At 39.9% G+C, this 27651-nt stretch overlaps 2 protein-coding genes across 4 annotated transcripts; one reads left to right on the top strand and one right to left on the bottom strand.

Moving 5' to 3' along the window:
• Positions 1-1195: 1195 nt before the first annotated feature.
• Positions 1196-4213, bottom strand: LOC106873336 (alpha-1,3/1,6-mannosyltransferase ALG2). The gene is made up of 3 exons (XM_014920661.3): positions 3182-4213; positions 2361-2561; positions 1196-1969 (listed from the first exon to the last, which is right to left on the bottom strand). The coding sequence occupies exons 1-3, from the start codon at positions 3675-3677 to the stop codon at positions 1464-1466; spliced, it is 1203 nt and encodes a 400-aa protein (XP_014776147.2). The 5' UTR covers positions 3678-4213; the 3' UTR covers positions 1196-1463.
• A 1733-nt stretch (positions 4214-5946) lies between these two features.
• LOC106873330 (uncharacterized) lies at positions 5947-25725 on the top strand. 3 transcript variants are annotated; one of them, XM_089343954.1, is made up of 17 exons: positions 5947-6216; positions 9517-9684; positions 10447-10582; positions 13032-13150; positions 13584-13728; positions 14074-14168; positions 14423-14545; positions 14648-14753; positions 16056-16219; positions 16843-16935; positions 17685-17735; positions 17929-18103; positions 19609-19718; positions 19899-19965; positions 21948-22057; positions 22794-22872; positions 24157-25725. In XM_089343954.1, exons 1-17 carry the CDS (start codon positions 6118-6120, stop codon positions 24276-24278), a joined length of 1962 nt encoding a protein of 653 aa, XP_089200080.1. In that variant the 5' UTR covers positions 5947-6117; the 3' UTR covers positions 24279-25725. The 3 variants fall into 3 exon arrangements, with proteins under 3 accessions (XP_089200080.1, XP_089200082.1, XP_089200081.1); XM_089343955.1 differs by lacking the exon at positions 5947-6216 and adding an exon at positions 8533-8645; XM_089343956.1 differs by lacking the exon at positions 17685-17735 and having other exon boundaries at positions 5966-6216.
• The last annotated feature ends 1926 nt before the right edge of the window (positions 25726-27651 follow it).

The raw sequence follows: 27651 nt of genomic DNA, 5'->3' as shown, positions 1-27651 counted from the left end.
ATTCTTTGTAAGCCTGGTACTTATTCTGTCAGTCTCCTTTGCTGAACTGCTAAGTCACGGATGTAAATACACCAACTTGTCATCAAGCGATGAGGGGGGGGGGCACAAATATATATATGTAGATATATATACACATATATATCTATATATTCATACATGTATACACATATTTATGCATACATACATACATGCATGTATAGATATACATATATATATATATATACACGTATCCATACCTGCATATCAATGTATATGTGTGTGTGTGTGTGTGTGTATCAGAGTATCGACCAGGCCATCAGATGCTGTTATACCCCGCTGGTCACAATACACTTCCAGTTCTGTCTTGATTGCACCATTCTTTTCCATCTTGATCCCAACGGTTAACTAGAGGAGATGGGCCTACTTTTGTTTTCCTCCGGAACTGTTTTTGTGATTCTGTCCATTAGTTTGCCTGGAATTGTTATTCTCGAGCAGTGTGTGCCCCTACTTGTACTTTTGCTCAGAAGCCCAGATGCAATGTAAAGTCATATACAGGGACCTGGGTCTGAGAGGGTTAAGACAAAAAAGGCGTGGGTCGAAGGAGTGGCTATGTGGTAAGTAGATTGCTTACCAACCACATAGTTCCGGGTTCATTCCCACTGCGTGGCACCTTGAGCAAGTGTCTTCTACTATAGCCTCGGGCCGACCAAAGCCTTGTCAGTGGATTTGGTAGACGGAAACTGAAAGAAGCCCATTGTATATATATATATATATATATATATATATATGTGTGTATGTTTGTTCCCCCACCCCATCGCTTGACAACCGATCTTGGTGTGTTTACGTCCCCGTAACTTAGTGGTTCAGCAAAAAGAGACCGATAGGATAAGTACTAGGCTTACAAAGAATAAGTCCTGCGGTCGATTTTCTCAACTAAAGGCGGTGCTCCAGCATGGCCGCAATCAAATGACTAAAACAAGTAAAAGAGAGTATTATCGCCAGGAAAGGCAACAAGGTACCAGTAACCCCCCACTCAAATATGAACATCAATAACAATAGCCCTTAATTAAGGCAAAAGACCAATAGTTGTGAATGGGGTTGGGCTCAGTTGATGCTGCTGAGCCCAGTCTGTCGTCGTTGCTTTCGTTAACGATCCTAAAAAGATGGCAGACAAAGGGAGCTTTAATTACAATAATAATAAAAAGAAAAACATTGATAATTTACAAAAATATTTTTAATTAGTAAATAACGAATATAGAAGAATATTTTTATATTATATATACAACACTCTGCATGTGCATATGTATAAATTTGGATGTACATGTGTGTGTGTGTGTGTGTGTATTTATATATGTATACACATCTTATACAAACACACACACACACAACCATATATACACACATATATTTACACATATACACATCATTATCATCATCTTGATCAGTGGCATTGTCCACCTCGTCATCTAGAAATCCATTTTCAATCACTTATTGCACAACGACTCAACAATGTTATCCAGTTTCTCAGTGAATACATCGAAGGAGAAAAGCTTCTCAACACGACTGCGTCCCTTTTCCCCCATGGATTGTTTTAGGTGTGGCCCATCGATAAACTTCTGCATCGCCTCTGCAAATGCCCCAGCTTTCGCTGGACACAGAAATCCTGTCTCGCCATGTTCGACGGTCTCGAGGGGTCCACCACTTGCTACGGCCACAACAGGTAACTTCATATACATTGCCTCAACAGGTACAATACCGAAGTGTTCCTTGTCAGGTGTGTATAAAAGACAAGTGACCTGCGACAGCAGCGTCAGCTTCTGATTGGACGTGAATGACCGAACGAATGTCACGGAGTCCTCAATCTGAAGCTTTGCTGCCATCTGTCGTAGTTCCAGGTAGCACTGTCGGTTTTCAGTCACCCGTTCATCATAACCTCCGGCAACCACCAGGTGGACATTGCTGTTACTGGTCAGTTGCTCCTCCAACTTTTCTGAAAACACACAAAAAAAAAAGACAATAAACAAAAGTGAAGAAAGATACATACATACACATATCATATATATATATATATATATATATATACTCACTTACACACATGAGTAAGGACATAAATGAAAAACAAGATGCATAAAATAGTACTCAAATACCGAAGGTAGAGTAATATTCTTTTTTTATAAAGCTGCAAAAACATCACAAAACATTTACCATCTATATTTCAAACCAGGTTTCACGTTATTTTAGCAAAATAAACAATTTATTCTGCTAGACCAACTATCATCAGCGACATAGCCTAGAGCGACAATATATGCACGAGGCACTCCACAAGGAAGGACACATTATAATGTAGTCCAAGGTACACCTAGGTCTGTAAAAATACTTACTGAAAGCCTGCAAAGCAAGGGCCAGGTTTTTCTTGCGCTCATAACGGTTGATTGAAAGAAAGATGTGTTTCTTTCCTCTGGGGAGGAGGTCATCAGTGGCTGGGGGTGGTTCGGTGTTGAATGCTGAGAAGTTTGGAATTGGATAGAGAACTTGTGGGTTGATGTGGGAAAGTTTTTTGAATGTCGTTCGAAAGATTTCGGCTGAAAAGAGAAAGAAAAAGGAGATTGGAGATGGTGGTGGTGGTGGAGATGAGGAGGACAAGAAGACAGAGAGGGGGTAGGGAGAGATAGAGAGAGAGAGAGACAGACAGAGAAATAGAGAGAGAGATAGAGAAATAGAGACAGAAAGAAATAGAGAGAGAGAAATAGACAGAGTGAGACAGACAGAGAAATAGAGAGAGAGAGAGATAGACAGACAGTAAAAGAATACCACCACGACCCACCGGCAGGGCGTGTGGGGGCCAATGTGTTAAATCCCAGCAATGAATCACCCCTGGGTGCATCATCACACCATAAAAGGGAAGAAAAATATTGAAAAACATCACAAGTTAGTGACAAGGAAACGAGGAAGGTACCAGGTGGTCGTGGGATGTGCTAAAACAACAGCTAAATCAGACTTAATTCACACAAAAATTTTTCCCTCTTTTTTTGTTTGTATAATCATATGAATCCCCGTGTTTAGAACACAAATTCGTAAACAATTTTCTCAAAATTCCTAAAAATAAAAAATTTAAAAAATGGTGTATCTTATGGGGGTCCCTTAAGGCAGAATTCCGGCCAAATATCAATCACTAAGAAAATTATCAATCTAAGGGACTCACCTGTAAACTTGCTATTGACCAGGACAACATCGGCCTGGCCTGTCGTTGTCTCTTCCAGCCAGTCAAGTGGGGCCCTGTACATAGCCTTGAGTAAGGTTTCGCGACCAGTCAGCAGCATGTCCGGATAATGGCAGTAAAAGAGAACCTTGATGGAGCTCCTTAGCCTCAAGATGGGAATACAAGCGGAGACCTGGTCGACAATGACCAGGTCGCAGGCCATACCCGACCACACCAGGTAGAAAGCGACATAAATCATGCGCACGTAAGCCCAAAAGGCGAACATATGACCACAGAGGTTGGTCGGGATCCAACCGCCCACTTCTGTCACGTTCAAACTGCCGTCTGTCGTCTCTTCGAAGCAATGTTCTCTGTCATGGTGCGCCGTTAAGAATCGAACCGTGTGACCGCGGGACTTGAGGGCCATTGCGGCGTCGACCACCGCCCTCTCGGCCCCGCCAATACCCAAATCTGGGTGGACGAAAACGATGTTGAGCATGGAGAGGTGGTTCTGTTTTTATGAAAGTGGAATTACCGGTCTAGACAGGTGTATATAAGGTGCGCGACGGCGTGTATAGTGCAGTGCGGTGTATATACAATAGTGTTGTCTGTGTAACGGTGTATAAAAATATATATTAAGCTGTGGAGAACAGTGAAGCATGCAATGCGTAAATTGTTAAAGTAAGAGCGAAAAGAAGAAGATCATTGCAGGAATGAATGATAGCCACAACGCAGCAGAAGGAAATACACGCCACTGCGCCTACGTGGCTGCTTCTCGTGCTAGAAAACGCAGCCAAATCACGATTATTCAAAAAAACACGCTAAACGATGTAGTCGTCGACGTGACGTTATGAGGACGGGGTGGTCATGACCGGGAAGCCTTTCATCAGAGATTTCTCTTCTGTCGGATTTTATATGCAGTTAAAACAACATTAATTGGTGGAAATGAATGAAAGACACAACAACAAAGAACAAAACCGCGAAATGCCACGAGACAAAGTTTTTTGGCGGAGATTAGAGAGTTCCAGCAGAGACAAGGGAGCTCACTCTAACTTTCCCCGTCAATGTTTTTTTTTGTTAGTGTTATTGTTTAGCCCTAGGTCAGTCCTGAACCGGAAGACCAATGATCAAAAATGTTCTACCTGTAACCACCCTGTCTTTTAAACTGGCATAGTGTATCTAGGACTACATTATCTAATGTGTCCTTTCTTGTTGTTGTTGCTAAGCCGTAGGTCTGTCTAGAAATAGCTGAGATCTGATAGAAGACTTCCCAACTGTGACCATCATGACTTTTAATAATGTAGGATTACATTAGAGCATGATTCTTAGGGGATTTGGCTGCTATTTCAAGCACATTTAGAGACCATATAGCAGTTTCGTGATTAACCACCAAGAAACATTTCTACATAAAAAGTGTGTGTGTGTGTGTGTGGTAAGAAGCTTGCTTCCCAACCACATGGTTCCAAGTTCAGTCCCACTGCATGGCACCCTGGGCAAATGTCTTCTACTATAACCTCGGGCTGACCAAAGCCTTGTGAGTGGATTTGGTAGACGGAAACTGAAAGAAGCCTGCCATATATAAACATATATGTGTGTGTGCATATGTTTATGTGTCTGTGTATGTCCCCCCACCCTCGCTTGACAACCAATGCTGGTGTGTTTACATCCCCATAACTTAGTGGTTCAGCAAAAGAGACCAATAGAATAAGTAGTAGGATTACAAAGAATAAGTCTGGAGATCGATTTGTTCGACTAAAGGCAGTGCTTCAGTGGAGGTTGACTTTGCCTTTCATCCTTTAGTGGTCGATAAATTAAGTACCAGTTACACACTTGGGTCAATATAATTGACTTAATCCCTTCCCCCAAATTCAATGCCTTGTGCCTCCAATAGAAAGGGTTATTATTATTATTATTATTATTATTATTATTATACATGAAGACAACAAACTGACAGAATTGTCAGCACGTCAAGCAAAATGCTTTGCAGTATTTTCTTTGTCATCACATTCTGAGTTCAACCCCCCCCCCCCCCAGTCAACTTTACCTTTCATCCTTTCGGGGTCAATTAAATAAGTAATCAACCCATCCCCTCCCCACCAAATTGCTGCCCTTGTGGCAAAATTTGAAACCATCATCATCATTATTATTATTATTATTATTATTATTATTATTATTATTATTATCATTATTTTATCCTTTCTTTATATGTAACCCCCACCACACTTTATGTCTATCCTTGATTCGTCCCCCTCATCCTTTGCCCTGGTGGCAAATTAATGAAATCGTTGTCGTTGTTGTTGTTGTTTGTGCCCCCCCCCCTCTTTCTTTGCCTAATTTTATCCTCTCGTGTTTGTTTCTCTTTTCTCACGGCCTTCCACCATCTTGAAGATAATCTGAGGATTGTCTAACACCCCCCCCCCCCCCCCCTACTCTCTTCTCCCCTTGCCCCCCCTGTCTCCACCATCACCATAACCACTGATGCAACCACTACCTCCACCACCGCCACCACCACCACCACCACTACCTCCACCACCGCCACCACCACCACCACCACCACCACCACCACAACCACCACCACCATCTCCACCACCACCATCTCCACCACCATCACTCATCATCATCGTCATCACCACCACCACCATCACAGCTGGAGTAGACATTGTCAGCAGTGGAATCTCTCTTTGCCACCCACACTCATGCCCTCACTCTCACTCTCACTCATATTTGCAACTCACAGCTCACACCAACCGTCTCCCCAGCAAACGGTCACATTGGCCCTTGTCTGTGTTTAGAGTTTTGCACAACAACAGGCAAGGATTTAACAGCAACAACAACAGGAAGAAGACCACAAATGCATATATAATACACACACATATTTACAATTGTTAAATACTTTTACATTTTCTACACGCAGTAATTGTAGTTTGTCGTTGCTGTGCATGTGTGTGTATATATATATATATATATACACACACACAAACACATACATACACTCATATATATATATATGTATATACACAATACAGATGTTTCCCGAGGTAAGTGAAATCTGGATACATATGTGTGTCTGTGTGTCATGTTATATATACATGTATATATACATATATATATATATATATATATATATATATATATATATATATAATGAACCTCAGAAGTATTTATTTTTAGGTTGTCTTTCATATGGATACCATTATATATTGTTTTAGTGCTGCCTGACTGGGTCCCGTTCCAGTGGCACATAAAAAGCACCCACTACACTCTCAGAGTGGTTGGTGTTAGGAAGGGCATCCAGCTGTAGAAACATTGCAGATCAGATTGGAGCCTGGTGCAGCCTTCTGGCTTGCCAGACCTCAGTCAAACTGTCCAACCCATGCCAGCATGGAAAACAGAGGTTAAACGATGATGATATTTATATACATATATATATATATATATATATATATATATATATATATATATACATATATATATGATGATGATGATTTTGATTTTATAATGCCGACACATTATCCAATATAGATATTGACCAATTCTCTCCTGTCTTGATTTGTACTCCTCGGGGGCTAAAACCTTACATCCAGAGATTAGGTGGTCAACTCGTTCTAAGCCATCGTTGCAGTATCAGCACTGTTTGGGTCTACACCATTTTTCATCACATTGGCTTCATAGTTCCGGGTCAATAAGCTCTGACCTTGAGCAGCTAAGATAAACCCTTCACTCCCTTCCCACCACCACCATTATTATTATTATTATTATTATTATTGTTGTTGTTATTGTTATTATTGTTATTATTCACTTGAAAAGGAAAGTGAGAGTGGAGAAGGAAGAGCTGTCCTCGAGTGAGTTTATTGAAAGGTGAGTGAAAGTTGTGACAATGGCAAGAGTGGACGGTCCCTCTCTAAGTGTAGACCTGTGAGTTGGAGAGAAGGGATCGGAGAGGCCACTTGCTCAAAGGGTTTCAGGAAAATCTCAGGCTGTGGAGTTCCTTAATTATCCCTAGAGGCATTCCTCTCTCATGAGGGCCACATCTCTCTCATCCCACCCCCATATCTGTTTTATTTTATGCATATGTCCCCTCTTTGCCAGAGTTCATCATGTATACTTTATTTCTCTTTCATTTTATTTATTTATTTATTTTTTTGTTTTAAAAGTTTTATTTTATTCTATTTATTTTTTTAATTTCCTTATTATATGTAACCCCCCCCCCCACTTAATGTCTGTCTCTGTATTGACCCCCCCCCCATCCTTCGCCCTTGTGGCAAATAAATGAAATCATTATTATTATTATTATTATTATTATTATTATTATACGAGTGCTGTGAGCGAGAAGAATTGTTCGCACACCGGGTGAAATGCCACTGGTACAGGAGCCAGTCGGGTGGCACCGGATGGTGCTTTTTACAGGCTACCAGCATGAGAGCCGTTCAGTGGGTTACTGGCATCGACCATGTTTGGATGGTGCTTTTTACACAGCACCAGCATGGGAGCCAGTCAGGGGCCATCAACACTGGCATCAACAACATTCACATGGTGCCTTTTTCTTAACATAGAACTAAGAGTCAGACGAATTAGGCGCTCGAATTGAGGCACCTCGTTAGGTCGATCTAATTTGCACACCCAAACAATCTCAGGTGAATATCAAACTCTGAGCAGAAGTGTTTGCACTTGATATTCTTGCAGTGTATGCAGGTAACACAACCCAACTTAATAAAGAGATCCACCCTGGGTTGTTCAGACACGTACTTTATATAAAAAATACTTTCTCTCCTATCTCCAAACTGCAGATTACACATATTGCATACTTGCCACTCTGCTGGCCATTGAGTGGTTTCTCTGTCCTTTCAGAAACCTGGGAAATAAAGAAAAGTAACAAACCAGACTGGGTCAGGCTTGACCCAGGGCTAATCAACAACAACAGCATGTCAGCAGAGATATTTCGGTTATTTAGGTTGTCTTAATTAAGTTTTATATAACGAGCATTTATTTGGGTTTTTTAAAATTAATTGTGTCATTAATCCTTTTTTGAAATGCTTGGTGTAGAGGGGTAAAGAGTGGGGAAGGGGATTAGTTAATCTTAGCGGATTAGACACACCTAATGTGTCTTTTGTTTACCATGGTGACACCATTGTTTCATCACACGCACACATACCAGCACACACACACACATAATATACACAAATACACAGTCATCAGTAGTTGGAAGAAAACATAAGTCCTAAAGAAAAGCATATATATATATATATATACATGTATGTATGTATGTATATATACATATATATATATATATATATATATATATATATATATATATATATATATATATATATTTGTTCTTCACTCATTTAGTTCTGTTCTTATTCTAACTCATATCCAGTAAGAACAACAGTATATAGACATCATCATCATCATCGTTTAATGTCCACTTTCCATGCTGGCATGGGTTGGACGGTTTGACTGAGGACAGGTAAGCCAGGAGCCTGCACCAGGCCCCAGTTTCTCATTTGGCACGGTTTCTACAGCTGGATGCTCTTCCTGCCATTAACGGACGTAACTCTGCTCTGTTTATTATTATTATTATTATTTAGCCATAACAACGCTTGCTACACAACTCACACCTTGACTGTAAGTCAAAAAAGGGGTACATTATAGGAAAAGGGCAAACTAGGGAACAAAGAAGAGGAAATAGAAGTATCGAGAACAACATGAAAAAAAAAAACGGAAGGAAAAGAAAGAAAAAACAGTTCAAATAGTGAAAAAAAAAAGGGGGGGGACGTGCAAGATTCAACAAAGTACAGAGAGATGCGACAGGGTGATGCCAAAGTAGGATGGTGAGAGAGGAGGGAGCTGTAGTAAGAGAATTAAAGTTGAAGTTTTGGTAAGAATGAACAGGTAGAAGGAGGAGATGATATTTGGAGGAGGGGATGTTGTGGTTTATTGATGCGGAAACCAAGGGTTTGGGTTGAAAGATGGTAGAATAGAATAATGAAGAGAAAACCATGGAGAAGTGACAAAAGGAAAAATTGACAAATTGATAAATTGCAAAATTGAAAAACGAAAAACGAATGATTGATATATTTTTTAATATATTTTTTAATATATTTTTAAAATATTTAATAATAATTTGAAATACTTTAAAATATTTTTTCTCTTTTCCTTTTTCATTCTTCATGTTTCAGTCTCTCAATTTTTCCTTTTGTCACTTCTCTACGATTTTCTCTTCATTGTTCTATTCAACCATCTTTCAATGACAATGATGATGATAGTGATGATGATGATAGTGGTGGTGTTGATGATAATGATGATGATGACGATGTATCTTATGAAATATATTTCAGATGCTGCCGACATTATTTGAAATTCTCACACTTGTATTGCTTCTACAATTCCATGGGTCAGACAGCTGTTTAGGCACCTGCAAACCCCTTAAAACGAAGCCCCCACCACACATCTTCCGCCTGCTGCCACAGATGTTCAAGGCTCGAATCCAGCTTACAGACGTCATGGTAGAGTATCACTGGTATTAACTTTTATTGACAGCAGCCCCACCAAGGGCTGGACATTTTGTTGTTGTTGATGTTGCATACTGTATCACTTTCTTCTATTGCTATGTGTGATGTTTAGATCAGAGGCAATGCATTAGATTGTGTGTGTGTATGCATGTGTATATATATATATATATATATATATATATAATTGCTAGAGAAGACAGCAAACATTAAGGCAAGCAATCATCTCAAATCATTTACATAATTATTATTCGAAAAAAATTCAGTCTTACAGCTGTTTCGGGATATCCCAGAGTATGTGGTATTCCGTCATCAGAGACAAATAGGGAAAATGAGAAGGGTATATATTAATGAAATGACAACATGGAGGAAGGGAGTAAGGGAATAAGGAGATGAAGCGAGAGAAGAAAAAAGAAGCATAAAGGTTGACAGTTCAACTTCCTGATGTAGAAATAAGTGCATAAGTCCTTAGGTGTAATCCTGCGTAATCCATTACAGCACTTACCTAGCATACATAGTTCTTTTTAGTGTATTTACTTATCAAATTTTTCTATATGTGACTGGATTTTCATGGATGAGTTCATGAACTTTGGTTCTTTTCTCTTGTCTAAAAGCTGAAGTTTTAAAAAGTACTCTCATGATATCCAATATAATAACTTATTAACCTCTATAGTTTCTGAGAAATGAATGATTGTCATATATTCTCTTATTTTTCATGATTGCTTCCCCAACACAAAACTCTGACCATGACCACCACAGCGGAACCAAACGAGCCTGGTGGAGGAGTATTATGACATGACTAAACTAAAGGCTGGATCAATCACTGAGTACAGACGTCACCGCAAGAGAACACAAATAATTGATTACAAGCACCAGAAGATTGTTTATTACAACGGTAAGAGGAATGAGTGATCACCATTACAATATTTTATAGAAACCATAGAAATCAGACACTTAGCATTGGCAGTTTAGCTTATTTTGCGAAGGTGTTTTGCAGACTTTATCCCATCTAGGTCTGATAATTGCAGCAAAATATATAAGCAGTAAATCACATTTGGAAGTTACTTATTTTCAGTGCTGGGTATATATATGTGCCTGTATATCAATCACAGCATATCTCCAAAGGTCCCAGTCTTCTGTCATTGCCTCTGAGAGGCCCAATGTTCGAAGGTCATGCTTCACTACCTCATTCCATGTCTTCCTGGGTCCACCTCTTTTACAGGTTCCTTCTACATTTAGGAAGTGGCACTTCCTCACACAGCTGTCTTCATTTATATGTACCACATGGCCATACCAGCTCAACCATCTCTCTTGCAGACCACATTTGATGCTTCTTATGTCCAACTTTTCTCTCAGGGTGCTTACACACTGTTGTGTATGCACTCTGACATTACACATCCAGCGGATCATACTAGCTTCATTTCTTTCAAGCCTACGCATGTCCCCAGCATTCATGGCCTATGTTTCACTGCTGAGTAGAATGGCAGTTCACACGCATGTATCATAAAGTCTACCTTTCACCCTGAGCAAGAGACCTTTTGTTGCCAGCAGAACTTTGCCCAGGCTATTCTTACCCGAGTTGCTACACTCTCAGAGCAACCCCCCCCCCCCCACTACCGACTTGGTCGCTTTGTATTAACTACTTCTAGTTTCTTCCCCTGGCATATGATGGAATCTCTTTTCTGTACATCTTCAGTGTTTATTGCCCCTGTGATTCAAAAAAGAAACTTTACCTTTTAACCTTTCTCTGGTAACTGAGAAGAGATTGTGGTTGGGGGCCACAAGACTGCTTCACTTGAAATTAAGTCACTACGCAAGTCAAGAGGGTCTACATCAGCACCACAGGCAAATGTGATGTGTGGAAAGAGAGGGAGAGAGGGAGAGACAGAGACAAACAGACAGACAAACTGACAGACAGGCAAGCAGGCAGACAAACAGACAGACAAGTATGTAAAGCAACCCGCTACATTCCACAGCATCTCAACTAGTAAGTCTCCATCACCTTAGGTCCTGGATTAGCAGGTGCATGTGCGCACACACATTTCTGTGTGTGTGTGTGTGTGTGTGTGTGTTTGGCTAAACGTTGTATGCGTTGAGGTTATCCCCATGAAATGTGTTCCTTTGCTAGCCCTGTATGAACCTGTGGTACCCTACCCCAACACCTAACAAGCATTTGAATATATAGATCTATACAGACACATGCCACACACACACAGATGGATATCTGTGTGCGTGTGTGTGCATGTATGGAAATGTATGTAATATGTATGTATGTATGTATATATGTGTGTGTGTGTGTGTGTGTGTGTGTATATATATATATATATATATATATATATATATATATATACACACACACACATATGTGTGAGTATATTAGTATATATGTGTGTATGTATATCATAATATATAGTAATGTGTGTTTGTGTGCAAATACACACACACACAGCTTTATCTATCCAGCATCATCTCCCGCTCATATGCATCACATGACAGCAATCAGAGTTCCTCCACACACACACACACATTTCCATCCACCCACTTTCTCACTATCTCTCTCTCTTTCTCTCTCTCTCTTTCTACGTAAATACTTCTCGGTCTTGTGACATTGGTCTAAATAGGTTAATCTGCCCTTTTGCAATTCGGTAGGAGAGAGGGAGGGATAGATACAGATATATATAGATATAGAGAGAAATAGGTAAATATACATATACATAGATGCAAATAACTTTATATATATATGTACATATATATATATATATATATATACATATATATATATATGTATATATATATATAGATAGATAGATATGTGTGTGTGTGTATATATATATATATATATATATATATATATATACACACACACACACATATATATATATATGTTTGTATGTATAAATGTAAGATCGAGGGATTGTGCAACTTAGCGGTTCAGCAAAAGAGGCCGATAGAATGAGTACCAGTGTTACAAAGAATAAGTCTTGGGGTTGAATTGCTTGACTGAAGGTGGTGCTCCAGCATGGTCACAATCAAACGATTGAAACAAGTAAAAGAATAAAATAATACATATATATATATATATATCATCATCATCGTTGTTAACGTCCACTTTCCATGCTGGCATGGGTTGGACGGTTTGACTGAGGACTGGTGAACCAGAAGGCCACACCAGGCTCCAATCTGATCTGGCAGAGTTTCTACAGCTGGATGCCCTTCCTAATGCCTATATATTTATATATATATATACATATATATATACATATATATATATATATATATATACACACACACCCCTGCCCCTTGCACATGTAAATACACACATTTCTCATCTCCTCTTTCCGCAGCCACCTCCTGCTGGGTTTCCCCACTCAGCTCAAAAGCAAACTTTGACATCCCCTTCAAGAGTTGTGTGGATATTTTCCGCTTGAATACCAACTTTGAGGCCCAAGTTGCTGACACTGTGGTAGGTGCTTCTCCTTCATTAATTCAATGATTTCTTCATTGATTTATTGTTTTTTTTTTTGTATTTTTTGTTTCCTCTTTTGTTGTATTCTTTTGGAGAAATGCTTGTCTTTACTCCACTGTAATAGGTACACACAAACATATATAAAAATTTCAATTCACCTCTTGGTTTTCAATTATATACAGGAGTGGACCTTAGTGGGGGCCTGAGGGGCATGTACCACCCTCAAGAAAAGAAGTGTACCCTTCTAAGTAACGTCATGTCCTTTTCTCTTGGAATTGTATTCTCTTCTCACCTTGTGGCCTCACTTTGCAAAATTCCAGGTGTGTGCATGTATATATATATATATATATATGAAAAATACCATAAACTTGGCCAAAAAAAAAAATTCTAATTGTTTTTGCTTTTATGTTTGTTCCTTCACCCCCAATAGATCAATGGTATACCAGTGAAGGCTGTCCGCAGCTGTGTATGTGAGCCAACTTTAAATATGACCATTGAGTATTTCCTGCGAGCAGACACAGCTTTCCTCTCACTGGAAACAACAGGTCCTGTCCGTGTGGAGATGAAAGGAATTGGTGAGTTGTATATATGTCTGCAAATTAAATGCTATTCTCTCTCTCTCTCTCTCTCTCTCTCTGTGCCTGACTGTCTGTCTGTGTGACTGTCTCTATTATGTCTATCTATCTATCTGTCTATGTCTGTTGTTTGTCTGCCTATCTCTCTCTCTCTCTCTCTCTATTTATTGATCTACCTCTTTGTCTATCTATCTATCTATCTGTCTATCTATCTACATGTCTATCTGTCTATATATATATATATATATATATATATATATATATATATATATATATATATATATATATATATATATATATATATGTATATATATATGTCTGTCTGTCTACCTCTCTACTTTGCAGTGAAACGTCCCGATGGTAAAACTGAACCATTTACCTACATCTATCAGTTTCTGACCTTTGACCCGACCCCAACAATTGATGAGGATGTCTTCCAGGTAGGTGAAACACCATTTCCCCAATTTAGGAACATTAAGGGCCAACAGGACCAACAAACTCTGTACAAAGGTAAAAGGCAGGATGGTCATGAGTGGAACCTTTGAGCATGGTTCTGTAGTGCTGGGACAGACCTGAAGCTAAACAAAACCACCACCACCACCACCATCACTATTGTTACTATGGCAACCACCGCAACAGTACGCCACCACCACCACCACCACCTCTACCCCCACCCTTTATTTCTCTATTCCAGGTACCCCAAGGTGTAATATGTAACACCAGTATATATTACCACCAGTTACCCAACATTCTACCCCAGTTCACCACCCATGGTGAGATTATAAACACCCGCAATCACAGGCTGTCTGTTTTTAACGTAAGTATTAGCTGTTGCTGTTGTTGTTGTTGTTGTTACACTCTCTGTTGTACCGTCACTCACACTTTTGTTCACTCACTCATACTCTCACTCTATTTCCAGGTCCTTTTTGACTGGCAAGAGAAGTTGATGAGGCTGGAGTTTTACCCAGAAGTCCATGGTAACTCTTCGGATCGGAGCATCCGGATGATAACAGATTATAGGCTAGGTTGGTGTCCCTTCGTTCCTTCTGTGTCCCCCAACACTTACTTCACCCTGTCATAAACCAGACATACACCAAACGAAAAGAATAGGAATGGATCTAATGTTTGGGGGTTTCAAGCTTTTGTGAAAGAGAAGGGAAATCAATAAGAGAAGTAAGTGAAAAAAGAAATAAGATTTTGTTGATTACAGCTGATTAGAGAGACTATATAAATACGTATACACACACATGTATATATATATATATATATATATATATATATATAAATAATAATAATAATAACAATAATTCTTGGATAGAATTTATGAGCATCTAATGCATCGCTATGCAATTTTCTATAAATTGCATGTCTCTTAAGATCACAGTCCATATTCCTGGAATGATTACAGTCTGTAGTATCCATAGGTATCAGGTAGGTCCTCCTTGTTCAATCATTTCTTCAGGCAATAAAACATTAATGGACGAACAAAAGAGGGATGTTCATCCATTTTGATCAGTGCATGATGATGATGATGATGATGGGGGGAGAGAGAGAGAGGTGGTATGGAAAGGTATAAAAAGGAACATGCAAGATCCCCTCAAGTATTCCATTCTATGCAAAGTAACCAAACAACATCTAGAGAAACACTTTCAGAATTATAGACTGAAGAGGCTGAGGGGGGGGGGCGGCTGAGGGAGTGCAAAGTCTAAGAAGATACAGGAGAGAGAAGGAACTCTGGGGTCAGAGGTGACAGTGCTTAAGAATCAGGAGGGTTTAACAATCACGGACAAAAGGGAGACGGAAGAAGCATGCAAGACCTGCCACTTCTTTAAATCGTTGGTGTAGCTTGATCTTTTGCTGTCAGAAATTTTGGAAGAAGTGTCTCCAATTTTGGTCAGTGTAATCGAAAGAGATCTTGAATTGAAGAAAATAGACAAAGCTTCTGGAAAAGATGGCAAAGAAACAGAGATGTTAAGGTGCAGAGGTGAGGATCGGTTGGAAATTCTTTCATTTCACATCAATTGCTATGAAAAAGCAGGAAAAATACTCTCACAGTAGAAAGATTTGAATTCTATATTACTTCATAAACAGGACGATAAAGACGATTTTAAGAAACCATTTCACTCTTGTCCCACCTCTATAAGCTGTTTATAAAGATCAGTTTGTCTTTTTCTGTCAGTTTATTTTTTTATCTCCATATTTGTCTACATGTCTGTCCACTTCTCTCTCTCTCTCTCTCTCTCTCTCTCTCTATCTCTCTCTATCTATCTACCTACATATCTATGTGTCCCTCTATTTCTCTCTTTCTCTGTCGGTCTCTCTTGCAGGAATCCAGTACAATTTGGACAACAACTTCAGGCCCTGCCTCATAAAATCCTCCTACACCTCCCTCGCCGACCTCGAGAAACTAAGCTGGAGCTATGTGTTGCACGTCGATGACATCTACAGTCTCATGACCCTTAACACGGCCATGTTTAACTACAAAGGAAAAGTAAACAAGCCCCTTCTTATCCCCATACATCTAACACATTATTAAATGGGTGCACAAGCTTGGATGGCCATTGTTGGACTGGCAAAGTAATTGTTGTTTAACCCCATGTCAGCCCTGATCCAACAGACCTTTGATCAAAGAGATTCCAGTGGTGACCATCCTGGCTTTTATTTGAAGATAATGTTTATGGATGTGGTAAGAAGCTTGCTTCCCAACCACATGGTTCCAAGTTCAGTCCCACTGCGTGGCACCTTGGGCAAGCATCTTCTACTATAGCCTCGGGCTGACCGAAGCCTTGTGAGTGGATCTGGCATATGGAAACTGAAAGAAGCCCATCATATATATATATATATATATATATATATGCACACACAAGTATATATGTGGGTGGGTGTGTATGACTTTGTGTCTGTCCCTCCATCATTGCTTGACAAACTGTGTTAGTGTGTTTATGTCCCATATAAACACTTCGGCAAAGAGACCGATAGAATAAAGTACTAAGCTTAAAAATAAGTCCTGGGTTCAAATTGCTTGACATAAACCCTTTAATACTGTGCTGCCCCAGCATGGCCACAGACCAACACATGTTAGATTTAAACCAAGTCCCTCCGTTTCCCTTGCAGCTTAACGTTCGTGGTTTAACAGTTGATGTTTGGGGCAGGAAGAGCACCATCGCAGGCGGAATCACTATCAACCGGGAGTATTATTTCTTGAAGGTAATTCCATATTCTACACTCACCTAAAACAACCACGGAAGAGACACATGAATTGGCCTGTCAGCTGACACACAATGGCTCAAAGCAATCATAGTGATTAATAAAACATTTCATGAATTCCATTTTCTTTTTCTTTCTCTCATATTTTTAGTAAAGTCTATGGACATGAAGGAATTCCTGAAATAAACCCAGTCATACTTAGGGCCATACTGACGTTGACATCAGGTAGCCAAATACAGTGAACAGGCTTTAAACTGCATACTACAAGGTGTATACCCAAATTCTAAATTATTCTAGGTTCAGGCCCCCCCTGCATGGCACCTTGGGTAAGTGCCTTCTACCATAGCCTTGGGCTGACCAAAGCCTTGTGAGTGGATTTGGTAAATGGAAACTGAAGGAAGCCTGCCGCCTGCGTGTGTCTGTGTGTTTGTGATTGTGAGTGTGTTTGTGCTTGTCCCCACCCTCAATCGTTGCTTGACAACCAATGTTAGTGTGTTTACATCTTTGTGACTTAGCAGTTTGGCATTAGAGACTAATAGAATAAATACTAGGCTCACAAAGAATAAGTCCTGGGGCTGATTTCTTAAACTAAAAGATAGTGCTCCGGCATGGCCACAGTCAAGGACTGAAACAAGTAAAAGAATAAAGTAAAAGAATACATCCATTTGCGTGTGTATAAATAATTACACGCACATATTATTATTATTATTATTATTATAGATATTATTGCTGTTGTTGTTGTTTTGTAGACGCTTCACACCGCCGTCCCCATTGGAATATTTCAAAAAGCCTTCAAATTGGTAAGTTGTCATGGTTACTGTTGTTGTTGCTGTTAGAAATCCTCAGATTTTTACAGTTCCAGTGAGGGATTGGATCTGTAGTCTTCGAATCAGCTTTCACCTTTCTGCATTTTTTATGTATGTATATATGTATGTATGGGTGGGTGGATATATTTATATATACCTAACAATATCTTATTTCCTTTATTTACAGCCAAAAAACAACAACGATGATGATGATGATGATGATGATGGAACAGTGGAGTTAATAAACGAATCATGGATACATCTCTATGGTTACGTGCAGGGACACGTCCACCTGGACAACTTCAACATAGAAAGCTGCTTCCACTTGAGAGAAAGGTTTTATATCAACTTCCAGTTAGAAGGTAAGATGGGGGCAGCATGAGGGGCGAGGTAGTGAGGGGGGCGGGGGGGTGAGTGAGATGGACAGGGTGGGTGGAGGGTGGTAGTAATCATGAAAGGGGGAGGTAGAATGCATGCTCATGTGTAAATGTGTGTGCCTGGTGTCCCCTTATCAGACGGGTAGTCATGATGGGTATACTGGGCTTTGTATATTTGTACCTCAGTCTTACTTTGATGGTACGTGCTGCCCTGTCACTCAATTATAATCCATTCTGTTATAGATTCAAAGCCTAAATTTTGTGGGGAGGGGCACAGTCAATTACATCGACTCCAAAAAGACGAAAGGCAAAGTCGACCTCAGCAGAATTTGAACTCAGAACATAGTGATGGGCGAAATGCTGCTAAGCATTTCGTCCAGCATGCTAATGATTCTGCCAGCTCGCTGTCTTAGACAACGACGATGATGATGATGATGATGATGATGATGATGATAACATCATCATCATCATCATCATCTAGGGCTGAAAATTGACTGGATGGAATAAAATCCAAGCAGTTATTATGTGGGCGATAGCATCATTTCGGTATGGAGCAGGGATTACAAAATAGCAAAAGAGGGAAGTGAAGAAAGCGGGTACCAAGACCAGAAAAATGTTGACAGTACACGGAGCCTTCCACCTTAAAAGTGACACCGATAGGCTGTACGTGTCCAGAAGAAAGGGTGAGAGAAGAAGGGTGTATCAGAGCAGAGGAAAACAGCCTAGGGTGGTTATATAAAAATGCTGTGGGGCCACTGTTCAAGCACAGGAAGAAGGCTGGTATCATCAAAACTGAAAAATTGTGTAAATAAAGAAAAATTTAAACAAGAAATGAACAAAAAAAAAGAAGAAAAAGAATAAGTATGGAAGGAAAAGAAAATGTATGGTCAGTTTGCAAGAGATGTGAATGCCAAGACAGGTAGAGAGGGGGCTGGTGGCTATGGATGAGGAGGAGTGACCTGAAGATAGGGACAGAAGCACTCATATGCACAGCAGAAGAATAAGTTTTTAAGGACTAACTATGTAAAGTTCAGAATAGACAACACCACCGAAAGGGACAGATGCAGACTAATGTGGTGAGAGGGGTGAAACAGTATGGCATATCGTTAGACATTTTCCACCATACCCAGCAAAATAAGCTGTGAGTTTTCATATTATTATTAATAATAATAATAATAATAAAAATAATAATAATAACCCAGTAGAACCCCTACAGAAAGTTTGTCTCTTAGGGACAGCAAGGATTATGAGGAGGGCTCTAAGCACTTGAAAGACTGCTGAAAACTTGTGGACACCTAAGGTTACAGGTAGTAACCCGCTACCCACATAAATCCTATCAGGAATAAGACCAAAGCTGAGTCAAACCAAAATAATAATAATAATAATAATAATTATAATAATAATAATAGAGAGTATACATAATTTGTTTGACTTTCTCCTTAACTCACTCTCTCTCTCTCTCTCTCTTTCCCTTTTTCTCTCTGACCCAGATAAATTCGACATATACATCAAGGGCTACGAAAGCCTCATCTTCCCATCATTGCGAAACTCCTTGGCTCGGGCTGCAAATGTTTCCTCAGTAAGAATCAGTAACATGCAGGTATGTACCCACATCAAACACGTGTACACACACTGGTCCCTCTTCTCCACCTCAAACACCCCCCACTGCTATCCACCTCACAAACGCAGTCTCTGCTACCACCCCCCACTTCCTTGCGTCTCACTACCTCCATCACTTCTCCTTTTAACCATTATACTCACCCCCCCCTTTCTATTACAGATAGGACGCCTCTCGTCTGACCTCATGGTTGTACAGTTTACATTGCTGGATGCTCCATCGATTCCAGGTAAGTGACAAAAATAGGACAACAGTCACACACACACACACACATACATATACTTATATACACAGAGAGAGTTATTAATTACTGAGGGATTATCAGTCCCAACAAAATACTTCATAAGTTCTCTTCAACCGAAGCAGATAAATCTTTCACTTTTTACTATATATATATATATATATATATATATATACATATATATTAGAATAAGAATAGCCTGGGCAAAGTTTAGAGAGCTCTTACCCCTGCTGGCGACAAAGGGACTCTCACTCAGAGTAAAAGGCAGACTGTATGACGCATGCATACGAACAACCATGCTACATGGCAGTGAAACATGGGCTGTAACTGCTGAGGACATACGTAAGCTCGCAAGGAATGAAACCAGTATGCTCCGTTGGATGTGTAATGTCAATGTGAATACCCGTCAGAGTGTAAGTATCTTGAGAGAAAAGCTGAACATTAGAAGCATCAGTTGTGGCGTGCAAGAGAGACGATTGCGCTGGTATGGACATGTGGTGAGAATGGATGAGGATAGCTGCGTGAAAAAGTGCCACACCCTAACAGTTGAGGGAACCCGTGGAAGAGGTAGGCCCAGGAAGACCTGGGCTGAGGTGGTGAGGCAAGACCTTCGTACATTGGGCCTCACCGAGGCGATGACTACTGACCGAGACCTTTGGAAATGTGCTGTGCGTGAGAAGACCCGGCAAGCCAAGTAAGATCGTTGCCAGTGCCCCTGGACTAGTTCTTGTGCGGGTGGCACATGAGATGCACCATTTTGAGCGTGGCCGTTGCCAGTACCGCCTGACTGGCTCCCGTAGGATTTTCGAGCGAGATCGTTGCCAGTGCCCCTGGACTGGCTTGTGCGGGTGGCACATAAAAGACACCATTTCGAGCGTGGCCGTTTTCGTGCGGGTGACACGTAAAAGCACCCACTACACTCTCTGAGTGGTTGGCGTTAGGAAGGGCATCCAGCTGTAGAAACTCTGACAAATCAGACTGGAGCCTGGTGTTGCCATCCGGTTTCACCAGTCCTCAGTCAAATCGTCCAACCCATGCTAGCATGGAAAGCGGACGTTAAACGACGATGATGATGATGATGATGATGTATATATACAGTCTGTTAAAGTCTGTCATACTGGCCATGACGAAGGGAAATAGCCCTGAAACTCGAGTCGCCTTTATATATTTATATTTTTATATTTATATATTTGATCCTTTATATTGAACACTCAATATTTCATCTACATTCAATACTTTCTTTCATGGTGCCATCCATTTTTATTTTATTTTATTTTATATTATATATTGTATACTATATTATATATTGTATATTCCATATTCTATACCCCACATTGGTTCTGCAGGAATATAAATAAAACATAAAAAACAGACAGTGTTGGAACTCTTTTAAACAAAATAATATATTCCTCTATACACAATCATACAAAAAACCCACCTTTTTTGTACTTATTTTTACTCGCATATATATATATATATATATATATATATATGGGAGAATATACAAATAATAACAACAGACGAGGACAGGTGGTGTAAATAACAAAAGTATATATTAGTATGACGCTCGGGAATACGGAAAGTCTTTGACGTTTCGAGCTACGCTCTTCAACAGAAAGAATACGGAGACAAGGAGAAAAACAAGGAGAAAAAAAAAAAAATTGATTATATATATATGCCTGCATGTATATAATTGAATCAGACAGTCAACAAGAAGGAATACAGTTGAACAGTTATTTTATAATCACTACCCATGTTGCCATATGATATAGTTCTTCATATATACAGGAATTTGGTTAGTCAACGGTTTACCTGTATAATGGGATCCAGTTGTATTTCTTCAGGTGATATTCAGTTGCTGTTCCTGTTAGTCACAAAATATGTATGTATATATATATATATATATATATATATATATATATATATATATATAATTGTATGTGTATAAACATTTGTGTTTGATATTCCAGACTCCCTTAAAACTAGATACACTCCAATTCCACTGGAAGAGGCCTATTCCAACCTGAAATCCCACAAAGAAATTGAATTCAAGGTCCTTTATCCTCTGATGCATGAGAAGGTAAGAACCAAGCTTCAAACTTTGGATTCCTTATCAGCCACCGAACTCTAAATCCTCAGTTTATTTTGTCTGGGCCGAGGTTGATACTGAACCCGAGGTCTATCCTCATTCAGCAGATCTATCCTCCAATATTTTAATCAAAATGTATCTAGAACTATATGACCATATATGGATGTATCCATCCATCCATCCATCCATGCATCTATCTATCCCATGTCATCCAGCAGCATCTCCATCATGGTCCAAATCAGATATCCAATCTATGTGGGTGTCTTTTCAAAGCATTGTCTGGTTTAAAAAGCCACATCAGATGCCATGATACTTCTAAGGTGTAGGTGCAGGAGGGGGTCAGACTCTGACAACCCCCATATATATATATATATATATATATATATATATATATATATACACACCGTTGGTATTGGCTTACATGTATTGTCTGATCCTCATATACTGCATTAATATTCCTCGCACTTTCCATTGCGTTGTTGCCTTTATTGAACTCATAAAGCTTACCAACCACATGGTTTCAGGTTCAGTGCCACTGCGTGGCACTTTGGGCAAGTGTCTTCTACTAAAGCCTTGTCAGTGGATTTGGTAGATGGAAACTGAAAGAAGCCCATTGTATACATATATTCATATATGTCCGTGTGTGTGTGCATGTGTGTGTATAGAAGCAAGTGTGTGTAGTGTGTACATGGGTCTGAAGCAGTTTGTCCATTGTCTACTTTACCAGGTATTCAGGTTCCATACCAACCAGCTGCAGTCCTTGGTTCGTGAGTTCAGTTCCAGCTCCACAGACCCAACAAGAAGAGGTGAGATTCCAAAACCTACTTCATACAACAAATTACTTCTTTACGCACCAAATCCACATTCTCATGTGTGTGCGTGTGTGTGTGTGTGTGTGTGTGTGTGTGTGTGCATGGGTGTGTGGGTGTGCGGGGGGGGGGGGGTGTACATATATTTCTATTTACATATATGAATATACATATAAGATGCATATTTATATGCATACATTCATATCTGTCATCTATCTATCTATCTATCTATCTATCTCTATACGTACATACACACATACATACATCATCATCATCATGTAGTGTCCGCTTTCCATGCTGGCATGGGTTGGACGGTTTGACTGAGGTCTGGAGAGCCAGCAGCTGCACCAGGCTCCAATCTGGTCTGGCAATGTTTCTACATCATGTCAGCATTTTACAAAATACATTTTAGCAGGAGTTAAAGACAAACCACCGAATGGGCCATAACCTATTCCAGTGTCAATATTTTTTATTTTAGGCATTTATAAAAGACGAACTATTTATGCATACTTAATTATCTCCCCTTGACTGCACTTTTCTTTGAAATACCTGAACTTGATCAAATCAAAAACAGTTCTTAAACCATCTTGTTGACTTCACCAGCTTCAAAAGTGGAAAATAAGTTTAATATTTTTGTCATAGGCACAGGAGTGGCTGTGTGGTAAGTAGCTTGCTTACCAACCACATGGTTCCGGGTTCAGTCCCACTGTGTGGCACCTTGGGCAAGTATCTTCTACTATAGCCTCGGGCCGACCAAAGCCTTGTGAGTGGATTTGGTAGATGGAAACTGAAAGAAACCCGTCGTATATATGTATATGTATATATATATATAAATGTATGTGTGTGTGTATGTTTGTATTTCTGTGTTTGTCCCCCCCCAACATCGCTTGACAACCGATGCTGGTGTGTTTACGTCCCCGTAACTTAGCGGTTCGGTAAAAGAGACCGAATAAGTACCAGGCTTACAAAGAATAAGTCCTGGGGTCGATTTTCTTGACTAAAGGCGGTGCTCCAGCATGGCCGCAGTCAAATGACTGAAACAAGTAAAAGAGTAAACCCTGAACAGCAATATTTCACAAGTTTTTTCTTTGTGAGGTGTTTTTGTTATAATATTACCTTTATGATTTTAACTCAAGTGCCACACCACTCAATAAACTTCATATCACACACACACACACACAGACACTTACACACACACACACACACACACACACACACACGCAAACAGCTTTAAATTGAACCTGCATTCAAAGATTTCTGTTTCTGTATTTGTTCTTGTAGGTGCCATGGTTGGACTTGGTCTTGGTATGTTGTTTATTGGTGTCTGCTCTGGACTGTTGGCTGGCTATTTCATCTACCGGCGCGTCCTCTCGGCCGATATACCTTATGAACTGACCAAGTAACAGATGAGATCAATGGGAGTGGTGGGGGCACTGGTGGCAGTGGGGATGGCTCTGATGGCAGCAGCAGAAGTGGTGGTGGTGGTGGTGGTACAGTGGCAGTGGTGGTCGCTGAGGCGGTAGTTGTGTATAACTGTCTCTGTGGACAATTATATACAGACCCTAATTTGGTGAGGAGATCCCAGAACAAGACTGAAACTAGCCAGTTTGACACACACACACACACACATAATGGGCTTTTTACGATTTTCATCTCCCCAATCTGCACACACAAGGTTGTGGTCAGCCCATGGCTATAGTAGAAGACATTTGCCCAAGGTACCATGCAGTGGGACTGAACCCAGAATCATGTGGTTGAGAAGCAATCTTATTCCTATTGTCATAGATTTCTTGAACTGAGGTTGATAAGGGGTGGAAGCAACAGTGCCCATGCTACACATTCACCACCCAACACTACAACACAAACCACACAATACATGTTCGTATACAGTTAGCACCCAATACTATAACACTCTATTATTATTATTATTATTATTATTATTATTATTAAGATGGTGAGCAGAATCGTTAGCATGCTGGATGAAGTACTCAGTGGTATTTTGCCATCGCTCCGTTCTGAGTTCAAATTCTGCCAAGGTAGACTTTGCTTTTCATCCTTCTGGGGTCAATAAAATAAGTACCAGTTGAATATTGAGGGCCAATGTAATCAACTCATCCCCTCTCCCAAAATTGCTGCCCTTGTGGCAAAATTTAAAATTATAATAATAATAATAATAATTATTATTATTATAGACATTGCGCAGTGTCCAATATCGTGAGGTTGTTGATTGAAGATATTGTATCTTCCAGGGGTTAGGGTTTGTACCATTTGTCAAGTCACAACAAGGACCTCACACAGACCCTTCTACATGCAATATGCATGCAGTTCCAAGTAATGGCAACCTTTGCAATACACCTAGGCTGTAAGGTATTTCTAGTTTATGCCAACATCTATCTATCTATCTATCTATCCCTCTATATACACCCCTTAGTAAGTATCCATGCACTTCATCAAGAAAGCAAGCTGGCAGAGTCATTAGAATGCTGGGGGAAAATGCTTGGCAGCATTTCGTCCATTTTTCCATCCTGAGTTCAAATCCCACCAAGGTCAATTTTACCTTTCATCCTTTCAGGGTCAATAAATCAAGTACCATGAAATACTGGGGGTCAATGTAATTGACAAGTCCCCTCCCCCAAAATTTCAGGCCTTATGCCTTGAGTTGAAAGGATTATTATTTTAATCATCATCATCATCATTGTCATTAATATTAACAAGAAAAATAATATTTCAAAATGAGCCATTCTCCCACACTGATCCAACTCACAAAAATATAAAGAAGTCTGAAAAAAATATATAAAAATACAATTTTTTTTCCAAAATCAATTAAAAAATAAAATTGAAAATTTTTAATGGCTTTTTGGTGTGTTTTTTGTTTTTGTTCTTTTTAGTTTTCTGGTGAAAGTAGGGGGGAAGGGGTGTCATTTTTTATACTTTTATGTGAGGTTGAGAAACTTCCAGCTTAATTGTACTGTTCTGATATATATATACATACATACATGTGTATATATATATATATATATATATATATATATATATATATACACATACATACATGTATATGCATATACACATGGATATGTGGGCACAGGATGTCACAAAACATAAATAACAAACGATACGAAGTACAAGGACATGGAATAAGGACTTTTTTTGCGAGCAACGAAAGAAACAAATGGAAAACAAGACAAGCAACACAAGGAACGACCCTTCATTAGTTGACGGCTGTTTTTCTAATCCGTATTTCGAGCAATTCATGACAAGATACACCTTCGATCAAACAGTTGCCCCCACAAAACAAATTAAATAAAATTTGGGATTTGCAGAGGGTCAAAACAAATTGGTGAGTTCTGCCTTTTGTTAGTTTTGTTAGACGTGAGTGTGGGGGTCACAATGGTTAGACAATATAAAGGAGAGAGCAAATAAACATTAGATGAGCAGCCAAAACAAATGCTAGGAACATTTCATGTGGTATGCTGGAGGTTACAGCGGTAGTTTTTTTTAATTCTTTCATTGTAAAGGTAAGAAAGACCTAAAAGTGTTCCAGGACCTTATTTTTTTGGTAATTTAAAAAAAAAATTTTTGGTTGTCAAAATTAGTGTGCATCCTTGAGAACGAAGCATCTACGATGTCAGGAAATACTGTATACACACACAGACACACACAAACGTGTGTGTATATATATATACAGAGAGAGAGAGAGAGAGTTCACAGAGACAAAGTGACCAGTACTGGTGGCACGTGCAAAGACCCTTTCGAGTGTTGGGCTTCACAGAGGCAATGACAAATGACTGAAATCTTTGCCATTATGTCATGCTTGAGAACAAGGCCCATCAACCCAAGTGAAATTGTAGCTGTGACAGATACTGGTGTCACACAACTGGCACCTGTGTTGGTCGAACGTAATAGCATCCATTGCACATGCAGAGTGGTTGGCATTAGGAAGGGCATCCAGCTTTAAAAACCTTGCCAAATCAGACTGGAGTCTGTTGTAGTCTTCCAGCTTGCAGCACTGGTCAAACTGTCCAACCTATGACAGCACTGGCATCAGCTACATTTGGACGGTGCTTTATATGTACCACTGGCATGGGGATTACAACTTCAATTTCCATTTGATTTTGATGTCCCCTCCTCTCTCAAAAGATTTTTGCCTTGCAAGTTACTTGGTGACCCTGTCAGTGCAGGGTCACCAAATAAAAAGCCTCCAGTTCACACTGTGAAGTGGTTGGCGTTTGGAAGGGCATCCAGCTGTAAAAACTTAGCCAAAACTGACCTTGCCTGTGCCACGTAAAAAGCGCTTGGGGGGTTGGTGTTACGAAGGGCATCCAACTGTAAAAATCCTGCCAAAACAAACAGAGAACTCTGATGCAGTCTTCTGCCTGGCTGGCTCTTGTCAAACCGTCCCACCCATGCCAGCAGGGAAGGCAGACGTTAAACGATGACGACAACACGACGATGAACTTGTGTAAGCTGAACTCTGTAAAATGTTTGAGAAAGAAACCTTGCCATTTCTTGCAATACATCTAAGGCAAACATTTTTTCAGGGGCCCTTAAAATACTTTAATGGATCCCCAATTTACTATTCTGCTCTGTGGGCCCCCAGAAATCTTAAATGGACCGTCAGGGACCGTATGAACCCCGGATGAGAGCCCCCTGCTCTAACTTAATTACCAGGATGATGGCGAAACAACAACACTTGGCTGAATTTGTTAATCTTTCAGTCCAAACTACACTTATCCATCAACTACCACGGGTATTATGTTCCAAAACACCCCCCAC

This window comes from Octopus bimaculoides, chromosome 28 (genome assembly GCF_046866305.1).
Source record: "Octopus bimaculoides isolate indiv1 chromosome 28, ASM4686630v1, whole genome shotgun sequence".
NCBI lineage: Eukaryota > Metazoa > Mollusca > Cephalopoda > Octopoda > Octopodidae > Octopus > Octopus bimaculoides.
This window is presented reverse-complemented; position numbering and strand designations above follow the sequence as displayed.

What these genes read in the sequence shown, in the direction of transcription:
- LOC106873336 (XM_014920661.3), bottom strand. Translation starts at nt 3,677, where the DNA reads ATGCTCAACATCGTTTTCGTCCACCCAGATTTGGGTATTGGCGGGGCC. An exon ending in GGTCAATAGCAAGTTTACAG is followed by an intron (nt 2,562 to 3,181) that starts GTGAGTCCCTTA and finishes TTCTCTTTTCAG; the next exon opens with CCGAAATCTTTCGAACGACA. An exon ending in CCTTGCTTTGCAGGCTTTCA is followed by an intron (nt 1,970 to 2,360) that starts GTAAGTATTTTT and finishes GTGTGTTTTCAG; the next exon opens with AAAAGTTGGAGGAGCAACTG.
- LOC106873330 (XM_089343954.1), top strand. Translation starts at nt 6,118, where the DNA reads ATGTGTGTGTATATATATATATATATATACACACACACAAACACATAC. An exon ending in CCCAAGTTGCTGACACTGTG is followed by an intron (nt 13,151 to 13,583) that starts GTAGGTGCTTCT and finishes CACCCCCAATAG; the next exon opens with ATCAATGGTATACCAGTGAA. An exon ending in CACAGACCCAACAAGAAGAG is followed by an intron (nt 22,873 to 24,156) that starts GTGAGATTCCAA and finishes TTGTTCTTGTAG; the next exon opens with GTGCCATGGTTGGACTTGGT.